The 16,969-nt window shown below is 44.4% G+C and overlaps 1 protein-coding gene and 1 long non-coding RNA gene across 4 annotated transcripts in view; one reads left to right on the forward strand and one right to left on the reverse strand.

The window, feature by feature from the left end:
* Positions 1–16,969, reverse strand: part of LOC119180432 (dehydrogenase/reductase SDR family protein 7-like) — a 21,027-nt gene continuing 4,058 nt past the window's right edge. For 2 of the 3 annotated variants that reach the window (XM_037431631.2, XM_037431629.2), the window contains 4 exons: positions 15,798–16,020; positions 12,195–12,287; positions 7,004–7,156; positions 1–5,680 (listed from right to left, as the gene is read on the reverse strand). In XM_037431631.2, coding sequence (XP_037287528.1) covers positions 5,469–5,680; positions 7,004–7,156; positions 12,195–12,287; positions 15,798–16,020 — 681 coding nt within the window. In that variant the 3' untranslated portion in view covers positions 1–5,468. The remainder of the gene's footprint in view (positions 5,681–7,003; positions 7,157–12,194; positions 12,288–15,797; positions 16,021–16,969) is intronic. The other variant, XM_037431630.2, reaches the window with a different exon arrangement.
* The window catches only part of LOC142767400 (uncharacterized), a 19,486-nt gene continuing 13,804 nt past the window's right edge, over positions 11,288–16,969 (forward strand). The window contains exon 1 of the long non-coding RNA XR_012884851.1: positions 11,288–11,464. This is a non-coding gene — a long non-coding RNA (uncharacterized LOC142767400). The remainder of the gene's footprint in view (positions 11,465–16,969) is intronic.

Genomic DNA, 16,969 nt, shown 5'->3' on the forward strand with positions numbered 1-16,969 from the left:
TCCACAGTGTGGGGAACGTTTTTATAGTACTCACGAACAACACCACACCAAACATTACAGCAAACATGACACTTATTTTTCTTACAGTAATGCCCACTTAAAAATTGCTTCGCTACAGGTTGTAGTGCAAATGAGGCACGTAAGACACACCTAATATGAAGACATGGCACCAAGGCAAGTCGAAGACGTGGTTCCATGTCTTCATATTTTCCGTTGCCTTGCATGTCCCATTAACTCTATACCTTAATGCAACATCAACTTTGTCGTCAGCCTCTTATTTCGACAATTCCTTTGTTTATGCCAAAGACGAAATAAGCATTTGACAAATAAGCCGGCTTTTAATCATGTAGGTCTGGCACTGGGAAATGTCACAGCAGAAAGGAAGAACACACTTAAATTCAGCAAAGTTAGTGCCGCAGCTGATACAACGGTGAACGGCCCACTACTACAGGCGTAGGCTACACACCGCAGCACATACATCAACAATGTAAAACCATAAATACGCGTGTGGTTTTGGCTCACGCCAATGCAAACTTTAACAAGGAGTGCTCGAAACATTGGTCCTTGAGATGTAAAATGGTTTTGAGAAAAAAATGGTGATAGCGCGAAGGTAACGATAACAGGAGCGCTAGGCCAGTGCACCACTTGAGCATTGAGGGGGTATCATTATGCGAGTTGAGTAATGCGACTGATAACAAGAAACGGCGCAACAACTATTTCTACGTTTCACATCATTAAGGGCTAACTGCACCAAAATTTCGTTTCGGCAAAATATGAATTAAATGTTGCACATATAACATCGAATTAATCATGGTGAAGGCAGAGAATGGACAACTACCATCGTTTCTATCGTTAATGGCCGTTGGAGATAGCACCTTAGCAGACGATGTGGGCACATGGGAGTTTCAGAGGACGTGAGGAGAAACCCACCACAATGCATTCAAGATTCTCAATGTGCTATTGCATCTCGGAGGCTATGCCTGGGAGCTTTGCTACTTCTCAATGTCTTCTTTTCCGTGTCGTCTCCAGCTAGTGGCATTTAAAGCACTTCTGCTGTGTTGTCACTAGCATATTGCGAAGCGTTCAATCTCTTTAGCATTTCTACTGGCATTTTGAACCAATATTTTGTGCACAACTTTTTTTTTGTATGATACCCGAGACCAAGCTTTTCTCTTTATGCAGTCGAAAGCAATTGTTGCAGTGGGCCTTTAACAACTTGCATTGCTGCTGCTTTCAACTCCTAAGCCTAACTGATGGTCAAGGCTACAAAGCGTCGAAACCTAACGACGACCGCTTTAGCGTCTCCTTCATGCAAATAAGGAAACTGCACGGTGTCAGTTTTTTCAGCATGATACATGAGCACCAACAAAGCTGGTCATTTTTGGCAGGAAATAACATTTATGTCCGCTTTCATCGACGATGCAAGGCATCCTGTCAATTAAGCAACACCCAGCAGCCATTCACGGGCTCATTCATATGTGATAAACAACGAAACATGTGACGGAAAGCTCCAGAGTTATACAGTGTATTCAACAGCACTTAATATGATAATGTACACAAAGACACAACTTGGGGGCAGTCGCAAACGGCAATGATATAGGGTAATTTGTACAAGAAGCAGCAGCACAGTTCTTTTGCTGCTATAACATCACCTTTTTGGGCCCCCCACGATGCAAAGAGATTGCACGGCCATGAAACTACATATAAAAAGATTACAGTACACAGCTTTCTTAAATGTTTCACAACAACACGGTCACAAAAGTATGCTACACTCATCTAAAATTTGGCAAATGCTCGAATATTTGTGCACTTACCCACCCTCCATTTCACATGTAGTTGGCAATGCTACAGACAAAAAAAAAATTTGTTCTACTACTTCCATTTGGGATCGAAATGTCGTATTCCACATATAAGAAAATGACAGAAGCACGATACGCATGTATGATACATGGAATAAATGTATGATGCATTCGATAGATGTATGAAAGAAATATAGAATAGGGAAACCTCACAGTTTTCGATGTAACGTCAAACCTCCCATGCCGCAAAACATTACACACTTATCAGTTGTATGAGTTATTGTAGATGCAGACCTATACACCACAAAAAGAATGGGGTGACGAGTTTCAGCAACATGCGGTCCAGAACGAAACGTAGTGTGTTGCATGCACACAAGTTGCACAAAATGCGCATTTGAGTAGCCTGCCATAAACTTGACATCCCTAAGCTGCATTTTGAATGCATGAAGTCGTTGGTTAGAAATAGCAGGACAGATCAGATGAAACTACACTCAAACCTCGACATAATGAACCCGGATATAACGAAGTAGATGAAAAATAGTCTTGCAATAGATGTACAGTATACTCTCGATAATTCAAACTTTCACTTAATTCAAGCAAAATTAAATTTTTTTAGTTGGCCTTCTATTCTTTCCATGTATTTAAAAGCTTCTGAATTCAAACTTCATCATTCAGTTAATTCATACTTTTTGCAGTGTCATACCAGGAAATATCTGCTGCTTTTCCTCTACTATTTAAAAATTTGCATGCTATTATTCCTAACAGTCTAAAAATAAAAAATAAGCACCTTAGGCATTCAAGAAAAAAGGCTGCTTCACTAGTAAACAAATGTTTGAAGCAAAGCACGCGCATGGTAAACAGTGATGCTTCTCAACTGGTATAGAGAGCTTCGTGCCGAAGGCACATACTTATAGCAAAGAAGCAGTTGGCAGTTCATTAAAAGGTCTGATCAGCAGTAAATGGCCAAGAAACTTGTGGACCTTATTTCTCTGCTTTCTGTTCATTGCATGTAGTTAGGGTTTAAAAACACTTAACAAATTTTTAACAGTGATAAAATCAGTGCCTAATCATAATGTGTGGTGTCGCCTCACCCAGAGTCATCTATCTGGGAACTTCTGATAATTCAAACTTCTCGATGACTGAAACTAAATTCAGAGGCCCCTTCGAGCTTGGATTAATGAGAGCCGACTGTATAGCTAGAAATACATCTTCATAACGAATTTTTGGGTATAACCAACTTATTTTCGTGTAAGATGCAACTTTTTATAACGAGGTTTCAGTATTAGGAAGTGCAGTGAAGCGAGATTGCTAGAGCCACATTGCTTCTGTAGCGTTGCCAGCTAAGCATGAAATGGAGTATAGGAAAATCTCAAAGCTCTTTGTAGGACGATTGATTATAGGCCACAGAGTCCACAGTTGGAAGTGATTTGGCTGTGGATCATGTCTGTAGCTGGAGGTGATCCGTAACTACAACTTGAACACTTAAACGGTTAAAGTTGCAGACAACGCTCTAAACAGTGTGACAGGAAAAAAATTCTCCGAGAGAAAAAAAGGAATGTATAAAAGGGTGCAGTCGGTCAGAAATGTTAACAGGACACGTCTGTAAGTATATGAGAAATGTTAAAAGGGCCATAACACGGTCACCCAACAGTTTGTGCGATTTTCAAAAAACTAGAACATGAGGTTATATATAGAAAGTAGACTGTAAGAGGATATTCGAGTGCAAAACGAGCCCTAGAAGTCGACGGCTTTAAGCCTTGCCCATGACCGGAGATTGCCATTTTGTCATGTCAGCATGGAGCAGTGCCGTCATCTTCTACCACTATTTTGGGCACCAAAAATCATTCAATTTCAGTGTCAATGAAAGAAAGTTGAAATACCTTTATTTCACACGCAGCTGGCATGCTGACACTCACTCGTAAAGCTGCTTGCTACGTCGCGGCTCGCGAGTGTGCCAGTGCTGCCCGACTCTTACACCACTCGCATTTCTCAAAAATTTGATAATGAATCAGTAGCTCGACTGAACTAATCAAAACTTAACCAGCTTATTATAACACAAAAAGATTGACCAACATAACACAAATTTTTACTGAAAATTGGGTGTCGTGGCCCCTTTAATTTTTCTCTCTCCTGAGGCACAGCACTTCGAATTAAAAAAAATCCCTGTATAGGTCACGAACAGTACTAAACATTGAAGCTCTGAATTTCATACTGTGTGTGACCGATACATTTGCTTTAACAAGTCTTGTGTCCTGTGAACCTTCGTGCCCAACTGTACACACTGGAACATTGTCGCTCGACTAAAAATTCATATTTAACTGCTTTTCAACAAGGACGAGAGAGGACAGTAGTAGTATATCAAACAGCGAGGTTGAACTACTGGAAAATATTGAGTGCAATGGAACAATCTTTTTTCTTTTAAATGGGTTTTTAGTATAGAAAACCTGGAACTGGGAAACGAGGGGAGACGTGGAAGTTCAGAGGCTTTCAACTCATTCAGGTCGCCTTGGCCGGGTTCCAGTAACACACACTGAAACCTCGCAAAATTGGCATTTGTTTTCTTTCACAATCTTCTCTCAGTGGACTGCGGCCGCCATGGCCAAGGACTGAAAACTGTGACCTCACACCCGGTGTCGACATCGTTATCACCAGGCTGACACGACATCCTGTCTGAACTGCTCCGCATGAATTTTCATGTTATTTTCATAAGGTTTCACGTGACTCGAACGTAAACAATTCAATAAAAGTTGTTGCTGTTAGGTAAGAGAGCGTTATGACGGTCGCGTTAGCTTCAATTTGTGAATAAGTGGAAGCACTCTATCAACTCTGTGCAGCTAATTAGCACGGTAAAAAAAGAATAATACAACCATGTGAGAGTAAAGTGTATGTTTTTACAGCCATAACTATTTTTTTTTATCAGCGACAGAGGGTATTGTGACTTGATACAATTGAAATTTTCATGTTACAAAAAGAACAGCAATGCCTACCTTAGAAAATAATTTAATGATGTCTCGTAAAAAGCATTTCATAGCTTTGGTAACTCATTTGTCGAAATTCTCTTTAGGGCACTCCCTAGACACACTCTGTCTGAAGTTCCACACAAAGTTGTGCTCAGAGGTATCCTATGAGCTACTTGTGCTGACAGAACAAACTAGGGCTCAGTAGCGTCAAAATTCTGTTCAACGTAAGACATCTTTCAACTCCATGGTGTTTTGTTTTCACTTGTGCCAATTAAACGATAGAAGTAGTAATCAGCTTGTGCCCCATTAACACGCAGAACAAGCAGAAGCAGGTGACACTGAACACTGTGATGGCTGTGACAAGAATCAATCCCGCAAATGGAATTACGCCTGCATCGACTCGGTCCGAAAAAATGCAGCCCTACAGGCGAGTTTCGTCTACTTTCGCTTGTAGCCCGCCACCTGCTTCTGTGCCGTCTGCAAACGACGCTGCTCCTCCCACCCCACTCCCTGAAACTTTCGACTTGCAGCGATTCAGACAGGAGCGGCACAGCCAGCACGGCGCCAAACCGACCAACGAGACCTCCCCGACACCGTGATCGCAGCTGCCGCAGCCACCCGGGGCAGCACGCCTAGTGAACAATGGCAAGACGTACGCTCACAGCGTTCGCGCCCCGCGCTCGCGCTGGGTGAAACGTGCCAGTATTTGCTATTGGACCCGACGCTGCTGCAGACGCAACCGCTTGGCTCGCCCCTTCATGATGGCGAAGTAGAGCCAAGGCGTGAGCACCCGCATGAGAAGCACGAGGCGCGGGATGAAGCCGGCGATCACCACGTCCGTCCTCTTGTTCACCACGGCCTCCACGACGATGTCCGCCACGTCCTCGGGGGCCATACCGGTGGCAGTGGTTTCGTCCATCACTGCAATGAAGCAATGTAACTGTTGTATTCACTAAACTTGTTGTTTCATATGTGTAGCTCTTCCAACAGATGCATGTAACGAAAGCTCCAATGGTTGGCTACTACCTAAGAAAGAAATGTAAGCTCTCACTAAAGAACTGTGGCATAACTGCCCATAGCCTGTGAAGGAGAGTCATGCTAGCTGGCTTATTATTCAACTGAAAGTACTTTTTCTCGGCTAATGCAAATACAGTTGAACTTCTCAATAACGAAAGTTCTCATGAGCGAAATTCTCGTTGCAACAAAAAGTCTCGCATCACCAGTGAACGTCCGTACAGCTCAAAGTCCCTTCTTAAATAGCTTTTACCATACTATATACATAATAAAGGACAATACGGTGAAATAAAGAATAGGCTTAGATCGATAAATTGTGCTATAGGAACTCTAATGTTAATTTTACCATCACAGGCAAACTAAAAGAGGTGAAAATGGAGGTCGAATTTTCGACTTTAAATTTCACGCTGAAATCTATACGCACAATGTCACGAACTTCAAGGTGCATTTATCACACTTTGCTAACACCGACTCTGGGAAATTTCCTAAAACTTCATACTATGCTCAGTCTATGGCTCTTTCAGAGGACGATGCATTTCATTTTTACTCATTGGGAAGTATGTAGGACTTCAGAGATGCTGCAAAAGCCTACGACATCATGCTGTTTTAATGCAAGAATTTAGAGCTGGCATTGCCATCTGCATGTTTCTTTTTTTTTTGCACGTTTTAATAAATTCTAATTTTATTTTTTTCCTGCTGACTGTTCCTTTTCTCTTCCTAAGAGCTGGGTAGTAAACCAGACATTTTCTTCAGATTAACCTCCCTGCTTTGCATTTGACCTTTCTCTCTCTCTTTCCTTGCCTACCAAGGATTTTCTTGCGGCATGCGTGGGGATTTCAGAATTGTGAAAGAGTAACTTAATAATGCGAGAAAAATTATTTTTCTGTGTATTGACATTAATGGTTCAGCGCTGCTATCTAAATAATTACACTTGGCTAAGCAGCAATGGCAAAACTTAAGACAAAATTTACCAAGGCATTCAAGTTTACAACATGAAATTAGTGACACAAAAGTGCACCAGTATAGGGCACTCCTATCTGAAACACTCTGAACGAGCTCGATGTCACCAACACGAGTAAGCACTACTGGATGCCTTTACGCGAATTTTTTCTGGGAGGGTCAGCGATTGCTTTAGATAAAGCTTACATTTTTTTTTTTAGGTCGTAACCGAGCACAGCCTGCGCAATGAATGACGAAGAGAAGCTTTAAACTACGACCACCAACACTCACCGCCGTAGACTGCCCCAGTGCCAGTGAGCGCGTTCATCGAGAGGTTGGTGCGAATGTAGCCCGGAGAGACGATGCAGACGTGGACGTCATACTGCGCCACCTCAGCCAGCAAGCTGTCAAAGAAGGCCTGGGTCGCATGTTTCGATGCCGCGTCTGTAAATATGCAACCGAACTTCGATTAAACGGGTGATCCGAGTAAACTGAGGCGAAACCTCGGTGGAATTGTTAACAATTATAATTTTAGAGTTTAACGTCCCAAAATTGAAATTTCAACTACCTGGGGTTCTTTTATGTGCACCTAAATCTAGTTACACAGGCCCCAAGCATTTTCGCGTGCACTGAAAATGGGGTGGTGGCTGCCGGGATTTCATCCCATGACCTTTGGGTCAGCAGTAGGCTTGTGCAAATAGCAAATTTTAGGTTCGAAACGAATTCGAAGTGAATAGTGATCTTGATAGAATAACTTCGAATTCGAATAGTATGTATGACATATAAAAAAAAGAAATATTTATCATGACCTAACTAACCTGCATAATATTTCTTTTGAATTAAAATAGAGGCTCTATTCAAATGCCCTCTTTTTTTTTACATTCAAACGAAGTCGAAACAACCTTGAGTAGTAGTTTCGGTAGGATGCGAGTGGTAACCTGTACGATACTTAAAGTTTTAAAATTTATTATACTTGGAGCATATAAGCCGTCATACCAACCTTGACAAAATAAAGAATTGATTTGAGGGTAACATGTTCTTTTAAAGTGACCCTGCAACACTTCTTCAAGTCGCCATGGAGCCAGTAAACATGCTTGTTGCTTCACAAATTTACCGCCGCAAAGTTTCTCGAATCGGTTCAGTACGAGCGGAGTTCCAAAACTTTGTCGCACGCTGCAATTGCATTCCCTTTTTTCGTCCAGATGAAATAGTTGGAAGTTATGCAGGAAGGAATGACATGGCGAAAAAAAAAAAAAAAAACGCCACACGCACCTTGCGACCTTGAGCACTTTTTTTTTCTTTGAGTACGCGACTTTTCAGTGTGATCGCGCACGTACTCGTGGACAAGCGGCGGCCTCCAGCGGTTGTCCCGGTAACGACGAGCACGCCATGCTCAAATCAGCCAATGGCTGTGACCAGAGCCGTATATTTCTTGTTTGTTGTGACAAGTGATTTTTGAGCTTGTAGTATCATTTACTGAGGGAAGAAAGCAATATTTAGCTTTGAAAATTTATTGTGAATAACAGGCCGCGTGCTGCACTCTAATATTCGCCTCACGTATTTTCGACAGCCTCTACTACCAATCGGCAACGTTTTCTGACCATGTTCTTTAAGTGTTGCAGGGCCCCTTTAAATTTGAAAAGGAGCTTCGCGGCAAAGCAAATTTCCCTTGAGTAGGTGCTTTCACGGCTTTACAGGCGGTGACATGCGGACTAATAGACACCTATTCGTTCATTGCGAATACTTCAAAAATATTCGTTAATTGAAATTCGAAGCATTCGAATATTCGCACAAGCCTAGTCATCAGTCATGCAACTTTACCACAGACCAGTGGCTCGTGAGTGTGCCTTTTAATTCAGTACAAGCATAGCATATGAAAAAAAAAAAGTCAATGTGATGTGTCACTGGAACCAACGTATCGGCAAGTGTACTTTTCTCGAAGGCTACAACCTTGCAGCCTGAAATACAAGTCCCCTGGCTGAAATGTCAGCTCCAGCGAAACCCTGTGTTCAGAATTCGTTCGCCTCTTAAAGCTTCCATTTACCCCTGAACTCCGGCCTATTGCTACACAAGTTCAACTACAGAGGATGGAGCAGATGGATGGCGAAATTGGAGTCTGTTTGACGTTTGTTCGCAAGGCTGAAGCATATCGTACTGTTTCCAGTTCAAAGACGTGTGTCTTTGAACTTGAAACAGTATGATGTGCTCCAGTCGTACAAACGAACGCCAGACGTACTGCAGTAACGCCATCCATTTGCTCCCTTGCCTGTATTTTAGCTCGTACGACAATGACCTCTCTCCAGAGACTGAATGCTGGCTCTTTCTCGGTTTTCTTGCAAGTCGGTATTGCGGTGTAGTGCATCAAGGCTATCTAACATGCTCGAAATTTTCAACTACCGCCAACTCAGTGTATGCTAACTGCTGTCTGCTGTGCATCCAAAAACACAAACTGTGCCCCCACCCCCTTCTCACCCCATACACCCGCATAGGAAAAGCTTTAGATGTGCCAGGGCACTATTTTGTATGCATTCCTTTATAAAAGGAAACGAAACGTCACAAAAGGACGAGAGGGAGCTGCACGGGATTGGTCGAAGCTCGTATCTGACGAGACGTGGGAACAGCAACGGGAATCGTCAGTGCTGTCAGTTATTTTGGCACGAAACACACACACAACGAAAGGAGGCACCGTTCCGTCTGATAAAAAAAATACAAAATGGCCTCTGGGTGACTTGGATTGAATCAAAACATAAGTGCTAGGGCCTTTCATGCCTGGCTCACCCTTATTTCGCACGAATATGTCGCGGAAAGAACAACCAGCCCCCCTCACCACCTGACAACTCGTGGAATATTAACACTGCTCACACAAGACATCAATGCAAATGGAGTTGTTAATGTCATTTTGCTCTTCAGTTTCAAGATTCGAAGAACAATGACTCTCAATATCGATGTTCAGCTATATAATACTGTATTTTTTCACGCATTAAAAACATTTCTGTATTCCCTCAGCTCACCTGTTGGCTCCCTTTCATCCTCTCCTGACGTTTCATTCTATTCTGTCACAGAACACGTACGAAACCGTTCCCCAGGATTCAGACAGAATAACCCACATTTTATGAACCCTAGACAAACAAAGTAGTCCTAAATCACACAAGTTAAGTAGTCCAGAGAAGCCCCGCCCGGATGAGCAAAGTGTGGCAGCGCATTGCCCCGGCGACTAAAGAAACAGTCCCGCTCTTGCACTCGGCAACATTCGTCTGAAAGCGGGGTCACCGGCTGTCCGGCTCGTGACATCAGTCAGGGGCCCGTGGCCATTGGTGCACATTATTGGGCACCTGATTTTAGGAGGAGGAGATGCCGCAGTTGTATCCACTATGCACTCGAACCTCGATATAACGGTCATGGGTATGACAAAATATTAGTTATAAGGAAGTAAATGAAGAATAGTCTTGAAATAGGCACAGCGTTGGATAACCCCAATACAACGAAACTGACGGGGTGCGAGAAAAATTTCGTTGAAGCGAAAGTTTCGTTGTAGTGAAATCGAAAAAAATATAGCTGATCTGCGCTAGCAAAACAAAGGAACGTTTATTCTCAAAATTCAAAAAATGGCCACTGCTTCCTATTCTTTCCCAGCAGCGTCACGATGTGATTTTCACCCATGCATAGCGAGGCGATGGTGAAAAGCACGCTGAAACAACACCTACAACCACTTTCGTGAACGTACCAAATGGCTGCATTGGCACGTTAACACCAGCAGCTGTCCACCATCAAAGTGTACCCGACAACGCCGAGATGGAGGCAGAGTATCGTGGAGCGGTGACTTTTGCCTTATTCTATGCAATTCTTATCATTCATCGCTCGCGGATAGCCGATTTTGTTGATAATGTGGACAAACGGCCGCTCTGATAAGTTACCACACTGGCCAAGCACGAATAACATAAGCATTGGAATCGGAAAAAGCATCGTACCGCGATTGCACCCAGAAGCTGCGAGAAGGAAACCATAAACTGAGTGACTGAGCTTCAGCTTTGGGTCGTCTTCGACTCAAAAGCAAGCAAGCAAGCAGGGCAGTCTCATTGCCATCACTATCGAGCAATGGCGACGCCATGCTTGCTAAACAGTGGCAGTTTCTGGTGGTGCCAACGTGTGGTAAAAAAACGCTGCCCTGGAGAGTGTGCGGCATGCTTTGACGTAGAAAATCGGTGTGTGGGGCCGATTTAGTATTTCAAGGTGCGCGGGAATCATCATGATGGTGATAGCGGTAAAACTATGAGCGCGCCTAGGCGCGTGCTCGTGCGCGTACCACGTGAAAAGCTCCCGAGCCACGGGGACAGCTCGGCTAACCCCAGAGAGCAAAGAGCAAGGACAAGTTCGGGCCACGTCCCGGCTGCTCGTTCTGACCCTCCGTGTCCGGGCCTCGTCTCAACGTTGAAGTCCTCGGGTGCGTCCTGGACTGGGCGTCGCCCCACTTCACCCCCACGTTGGTCTGAAGCGGCGTTCATCACGGCCAGCTGCTGTTCTGGTCTCGGAGCGAGACGCTGTCCCAGGTCTGTTCACGGCAGTCGGCGGTACGCTGTTCCCGGTGGTGTACAGGCAAGCCCAGGCGTTGACCACCGTACTGGGATGCCCCTGGCGGTTATCTTCTAGACCGGGCCCCGCCTCGGTACGAACTCCGCAAGCACAAGGCACACCGCCTCCTGACTACCAGAGAGCTCAAGGTCAAGCACAACGTTCACGCCCCAAGAGTAGAATGTGAGTGGATGAACAAGAACATTAACTCCCTTTCACGTAGGACCGTGAACGCGTGTATATATGTGTGAGTTTATGTTGTGTGTATCCCTTTGTCCGTCTTCGTGTATATAAAAGTCTCTCGTTGTCCTAGAACGTCCTCTGTCCTCATCTGGCTAACCTGTGCCCACAGTTGCCCACACAACGCGTGTTTTAGACATCGTCACGCATTTTCAGGCTCTGAAAATGCATCGAAATGTTAAAGAATGGGTTTATGACATAGCATTAAGTATCTGAGCCTGGAATTGCGTCGTAAAATTTCGTTGAAGCGGTACGACCGAAGAAAAAGTGTTCGTTGAGGCAACAATATTTATGCATTGACTCCTATGGACTGCTGACGGGGAATCGTGAATTTTTCGTTGTAGCGGAATTATCATTGAATCGCTGTTCGTTGTAGCGGAGTTCGACTGTAATCCTTTTTGTCACATAGCAAATTTTCGGATATAACGAACTTATTTTCATGTAATATGCCACTTTGTATGATGGGGTTTGAGCGTGGTGCATAGAACTTCATGCAGCGAAATGTGCAAATAAACTGTCTGATATTTGTTATAAGAATATTTGGAGTTCCTGGTGCAGATTCAACACATGCTGCACTATAACACATGACGCCGGTTTCTCGAAAGGCTCATACGGCTACAGGTCTATTGACTGAAGCCGTAATTTGACGGTGAAGCATGAAGGGCCAACTTACAGGCTGAGCGAAAAGGTAGGCCAATCTTTCCCTGCACGCTGCTGATGGCAACAATGGTTCCGTCTCTCATGTCGATCATGCTGGGCAGTATTGCTGCAAAAAAAAAAAAAAAAGAAAGTAATGAAAGATCACACAGGCGTGACTCCCTTACCTGTCGAAAGTCCATAGGGCTATCTACTAATGGCAAAATCACCCTTGAAGCAGTGTTCCTTTACCACATTCCATGTCCCAAGACATGTGCACCAGTTAACACCTAGCTCACCACTAGTTTTTATTAATAGAGAGTTTTCAAATAGCGTACGCAAACTTATCGTTTGTTGCAGTTGCCCGTATAGCAGGGCTTATAAAGTGGCACTTCACTGTTTATGCCATTACAACACATGCACTACTGCAGCCACAGTTGTATATGTAATCCCTCCTGTTCTTGTAATAAAGTTGCTCATTGCCTGACCTTGACTCGCACATATGGTGGCAGCGGATCCCCGTCGCTATGTCACAACCGTCGACGCTGCCACTCCCCCCCCCCCCCCCCCACCCCGGCCACTGGACCTATCAACAGATGCAGGGCTAGCTTGAAAGACGAGGAAAAGTGAGTTCACCTTATTTGCCACTGCTACCCAGCTGAGTAAACAGCCTAAAGAAGTACAAGCCGCAATTCTTCTCGTAACAATTGGCGAAAAAGGCGGAAAAGCTTACAACACCTTCAGATTCGAGAAGGAAGCAGACAGGAACAGCGTCGAGACGCTGTGAACAAGTTGGAGAAATTTCACAAGCCAGTGACAAATTAAACAGTTTCATTAGTTTCGTTTCGGATTAAGAAATCAGAAGCCAGGGTAGTCTTTTAATGACTGGCCAACAGATCTCAGGCTTTTATCCAAGAATAGCGAGTTCGAGGACCTAGAAGACCGCTAGCTACGCAGCTGGATTATTCTGAGATTACGAGGTAAACACTTGCAAGGACGGCTTATTGCCAAGGTCACATCGTACAGCAGGACCATTGAAATATGCCATGCCCAGAAACTGGGAAAACGAACAGTTCAAAGAACTCAGTGAAGGCACAGAAGCAGCACGGGAGGCAGTAATTCAGACTGTCAGCGCTCACGTACAACATTGTAGTCGTCACAGTTGCAGAGAGCATGGTGGCGCAAGGTGCCCAGCTCTGGGCAAAACATGCAAATAATGTGGTGGGCATAATCACTTTGCTCAAGCATGTAGATCGTCGGCGCAGCGACAAAACAGATTCGTGAAAAAATAGCTGCGCAAGGTACAAGCAGAGGAGGATTTCTTGCAAACTTTGACTGTAAGTGCGGTAGAAGTGGCAGATAACTGTACAGAAGCAGTCGCCACGGAAGGCCTTCAAGGCACGTGTAAGCTAGACACAGGTGCTAACTGCAGCGTGATTTCAAGCAAAGATGCAAAACTACTGCCCAAAAAGTGCCTGCACACCTGCCATGCAACTCTGACTGCTTTCTTCGACCATAAGACTTTAGCAATGACAAAAATTCTGCTGCACCCATGTGCAAAAGAGCACGATGAGACTTTCTTGTGGCTGAACAAAACGTGCCTCTCACTCTAAGTGGATTAGTGGTGGAACACTTAGGGTTTATTCATCGTGTACAAAAAGTTCTCGTCGAAGAGTTTGTCCAGAGGCACAACCTTTTGCAGAAGTTTTCAGTGGACTGGGGCAGCTGAAAGGAGAAGATATGCAATGAAGCTGAAGGCTGGAGCCGTCGGAGTCGTCTTGCCAGCCAGAAGAGCTCCCATATCGCTCCAAGAAAGAAAAAAAGAAGAGCTACAGCACATGGGAGAACAAGGCATGATAACAAAGGTGAAAGGTTCAATGAAATGGTCCAGTCACATGGTGCCAGTCATTCCGAAAGATAAAGTACACACCTGCCTAGATCCCATAGAGCTAAACAAGGCGCATCTGCAGAAAAGCTTTCCTATGCCTACACTTGAATACGTGCCAAATTCTGCAGGAGCTAATTTTTCTTTTTCAACTTTAGACGCAGTGTCAGGGTTTTCGCAGATAAAGCCAGATCACACAAGCTCGAAACTTTGCACGATCAGTACATCTTATGGATGCTATCCCTTCTTGCACATGCCTTTTGGCATTATCTCTGCGCCGGAGATATTTCAGGCAGCAATGCACTGCGTCTTAGAAGTTCTCCCAAATGTAGCAGTAGTGATAGATTACATTCTTGTATGGGGCAAGACTATGCAAGAACATGATGGCAAATTGCAGCTTCTGCTAACCTGTTGTCGCAAACAAAATCTTTGACTAAACCTCAGGAAGTGTTTTCATTTTTTTTTTTCAGCCAGAAAGGTGCACACTCAATATGAAGTTACAAAAAAAAAAAAAAAAGAATGCGCATAGATTCGTCCCATGTCGCCTCGAATAATTCTCGCAGTGTCAAATACTATTTTGATGAATGCAGGACGATTCCTTGTTGTACACGTCACCTCCACCACGCTCAGACGCACACCCGTGGGATGAAGATCAAGCGACTTTAAGTTTGACATTTCACCTCTTTCAGGGGTGTGTAGCATTGAAAACTTTGTCAGTTGAGATTGTGAGCACCGAATGCATGCATTCCTCTTGCCTGCTCGAAAGTCTCAAACCTGGTGAATGGCTCTTTCAGGTGTTCACAGACAAAAGAGAAATTGACCCTGTGTGGTTAGACCAAGCTAATACGAGGCAAAAAGACCCTCCTGGCCTGCTAGCGTACCGGCTATTTGCTCCTGTGTTGCCCTTCTCAGCCATGCCAAAAAGAATTGATTGATTGGTATGTGAGGTACAACGTCCCAAAACCGAAGAAGAGACGCCGTAGTGGAGGACTCCGGAAATTTCGACCACCTGGGGTTCTTTAACGTGCACCCAAATCTGAGCACACAGGCCTACAACATTTCAGCTTCCATCGCAAATGCAGCCGCCGCAGCCGGGATTCGATCCCGCGACCTGCGGGTCAGCAGCCAAGTGCCTTAGCCACTAGACCACCGCGGCGGGGCATGCCAAAAAGAAAGATACCCAGGAGCGTGCTCCATGCTAGACCAGAAAAGGAGAGATCGTATTCAGCAAACACTGAGAAAAAAATTGCATGGCTATTCTAAATCATTGGAGCCTTTGTACCATCATAAACTAAAACACTTCTTGCTCTCCAGTCATAGACACAGATCCCACACGTATTTCTCCAAAAACTTGGATTTTGTCAACATTTATTGTGCCTATATTTATGGTTTTGGGCACCTAAAACAGTGTTTTGCCCGCCTATTTTTGGCACATAAAACCCAGTTTTCTAGTGCCAATAAATCTGGCCTCTAGTGATCGGTGCACCTTCAAGGGGCACTTCTGTGCCCTTGCTGGTGCCACCAAAATCTGTAACTCATAATAAGCTTCGCTTGAAAATCAGAGCAGAATGTACTAAGTCCTGAAATCTAACCTAAAACATAGAATTTACCAGTGGTGTGACAGCCAACTACATAACTATTTTGGCATGATAAAAAGGTGCTTCACAAGCTTCAAGCAGCATTTCAACACGGACAAAAACAACTGGCATGTCGAGACGAGAAACACAGACTAAACAAATTCAAGACTATACGGACCTTTGGTAAGCGCGACGTGTCCAAAGTAGTTGACCATCATAAGCTTGACGTCCACCTCGACCGACGTGTCGCAGGCCTCTCCGCGGTAGCTGATGCCACCGCTGTTGACGAGAATGTCGATACGGTCGTGGATGCGCAACGCTTGCTGAGCCTTTTCTGTGATGGTCGACAGGTCCGCCAAGTCGAGCTGCAGCACAGCTGGTACGTGGTGCCCCGAGGGCTGCTGTAAATGCAAAAATTTGCTTACTTTAGAAATGACTAGGTTTGCACAACCGGGAGAAATATGCTATTCTGAAAAGGTTTGCCAGATACCGTTCCAGTAAGTCTGTATGACTTCTGTGTAATTTTACAGCGAGTATGCAGGGGTGGAGAGAAGATTTTTTTTGCTGGAGGGGTACCCATGATAAGTGAATTCCTTTAAGTGGGGCAGAGAGGCTGCCAAGATATGTGATTTGTTTTGACTATGTCTGCTCTAGAGGAGATGGGGGGGGGGGGGGGGGCTCAGGCTTTCTCTATACACCACGCTTGTGCCACTCCTGTGTTTATGCAAAGATTTTGCAAAAGTTTAATTTTTGCACAAATCTTGTGGACAATATGCAGGATGATAGGAATGCATAACAAGCATTTCAATAGGAATAGATAAGCCACGAAAAGACAGAGCTGCTTTCTCTCTAGTTGAACCTTAATTCACTAGAGTTACTGTGTATGCTCCCTGCGGGAGCAGAGTTGCGAATAGGTCCGCCATTACGTTCAACGGCTGTACAGCGAAGCCACTCGTAGCACACGCAGGAGAAAAATACGTATGCAATGTTCCGGCGCGGGTGGGGTGCCGCAGACTTATTCATGCGCGCTGAGCAAGATTGCAATGTAGCAGTGAGGTGGTATATTGCTATAGGTAGCCCAAATGCGTGAGGCCCGCGTGCTTAGATTTAGGTGTACGTTAAAGAACCCCAGGTGGTTAAAATTTCCGGAGCCCTTCACTACGGTGTCTCTCATAATGATGTGGTGGTTTTGGGAGGCTAAACTCAACAAAGAATTAAATGAGATGAAAATGATTAAAAAGGGTAGCTAATTCATAATGACGCTGCTGAGTTGTTTTTACACCAGACATATGATGCACAATGTTTCTGCAATAAGAATTTTCAGATTGCCTGGTTCATTTGACCCCGCTA

The sequence above is a fragment of the Rhipicephalus microplus genome, chromosome 7, assembly GCF_043290135.1.
Source record: "Rhipicephalus microplus isolate Deutch F79 chromosome 7, USDA_Rmic, whole genome shotgun sequence".
NCBI classification, from domain to species: Eukaryota; Metazoa; Arthropoda; class Arachnida; order Ixodida; family Ixodidae; genus Rhipicephalus; species Rhipicephalus microplus.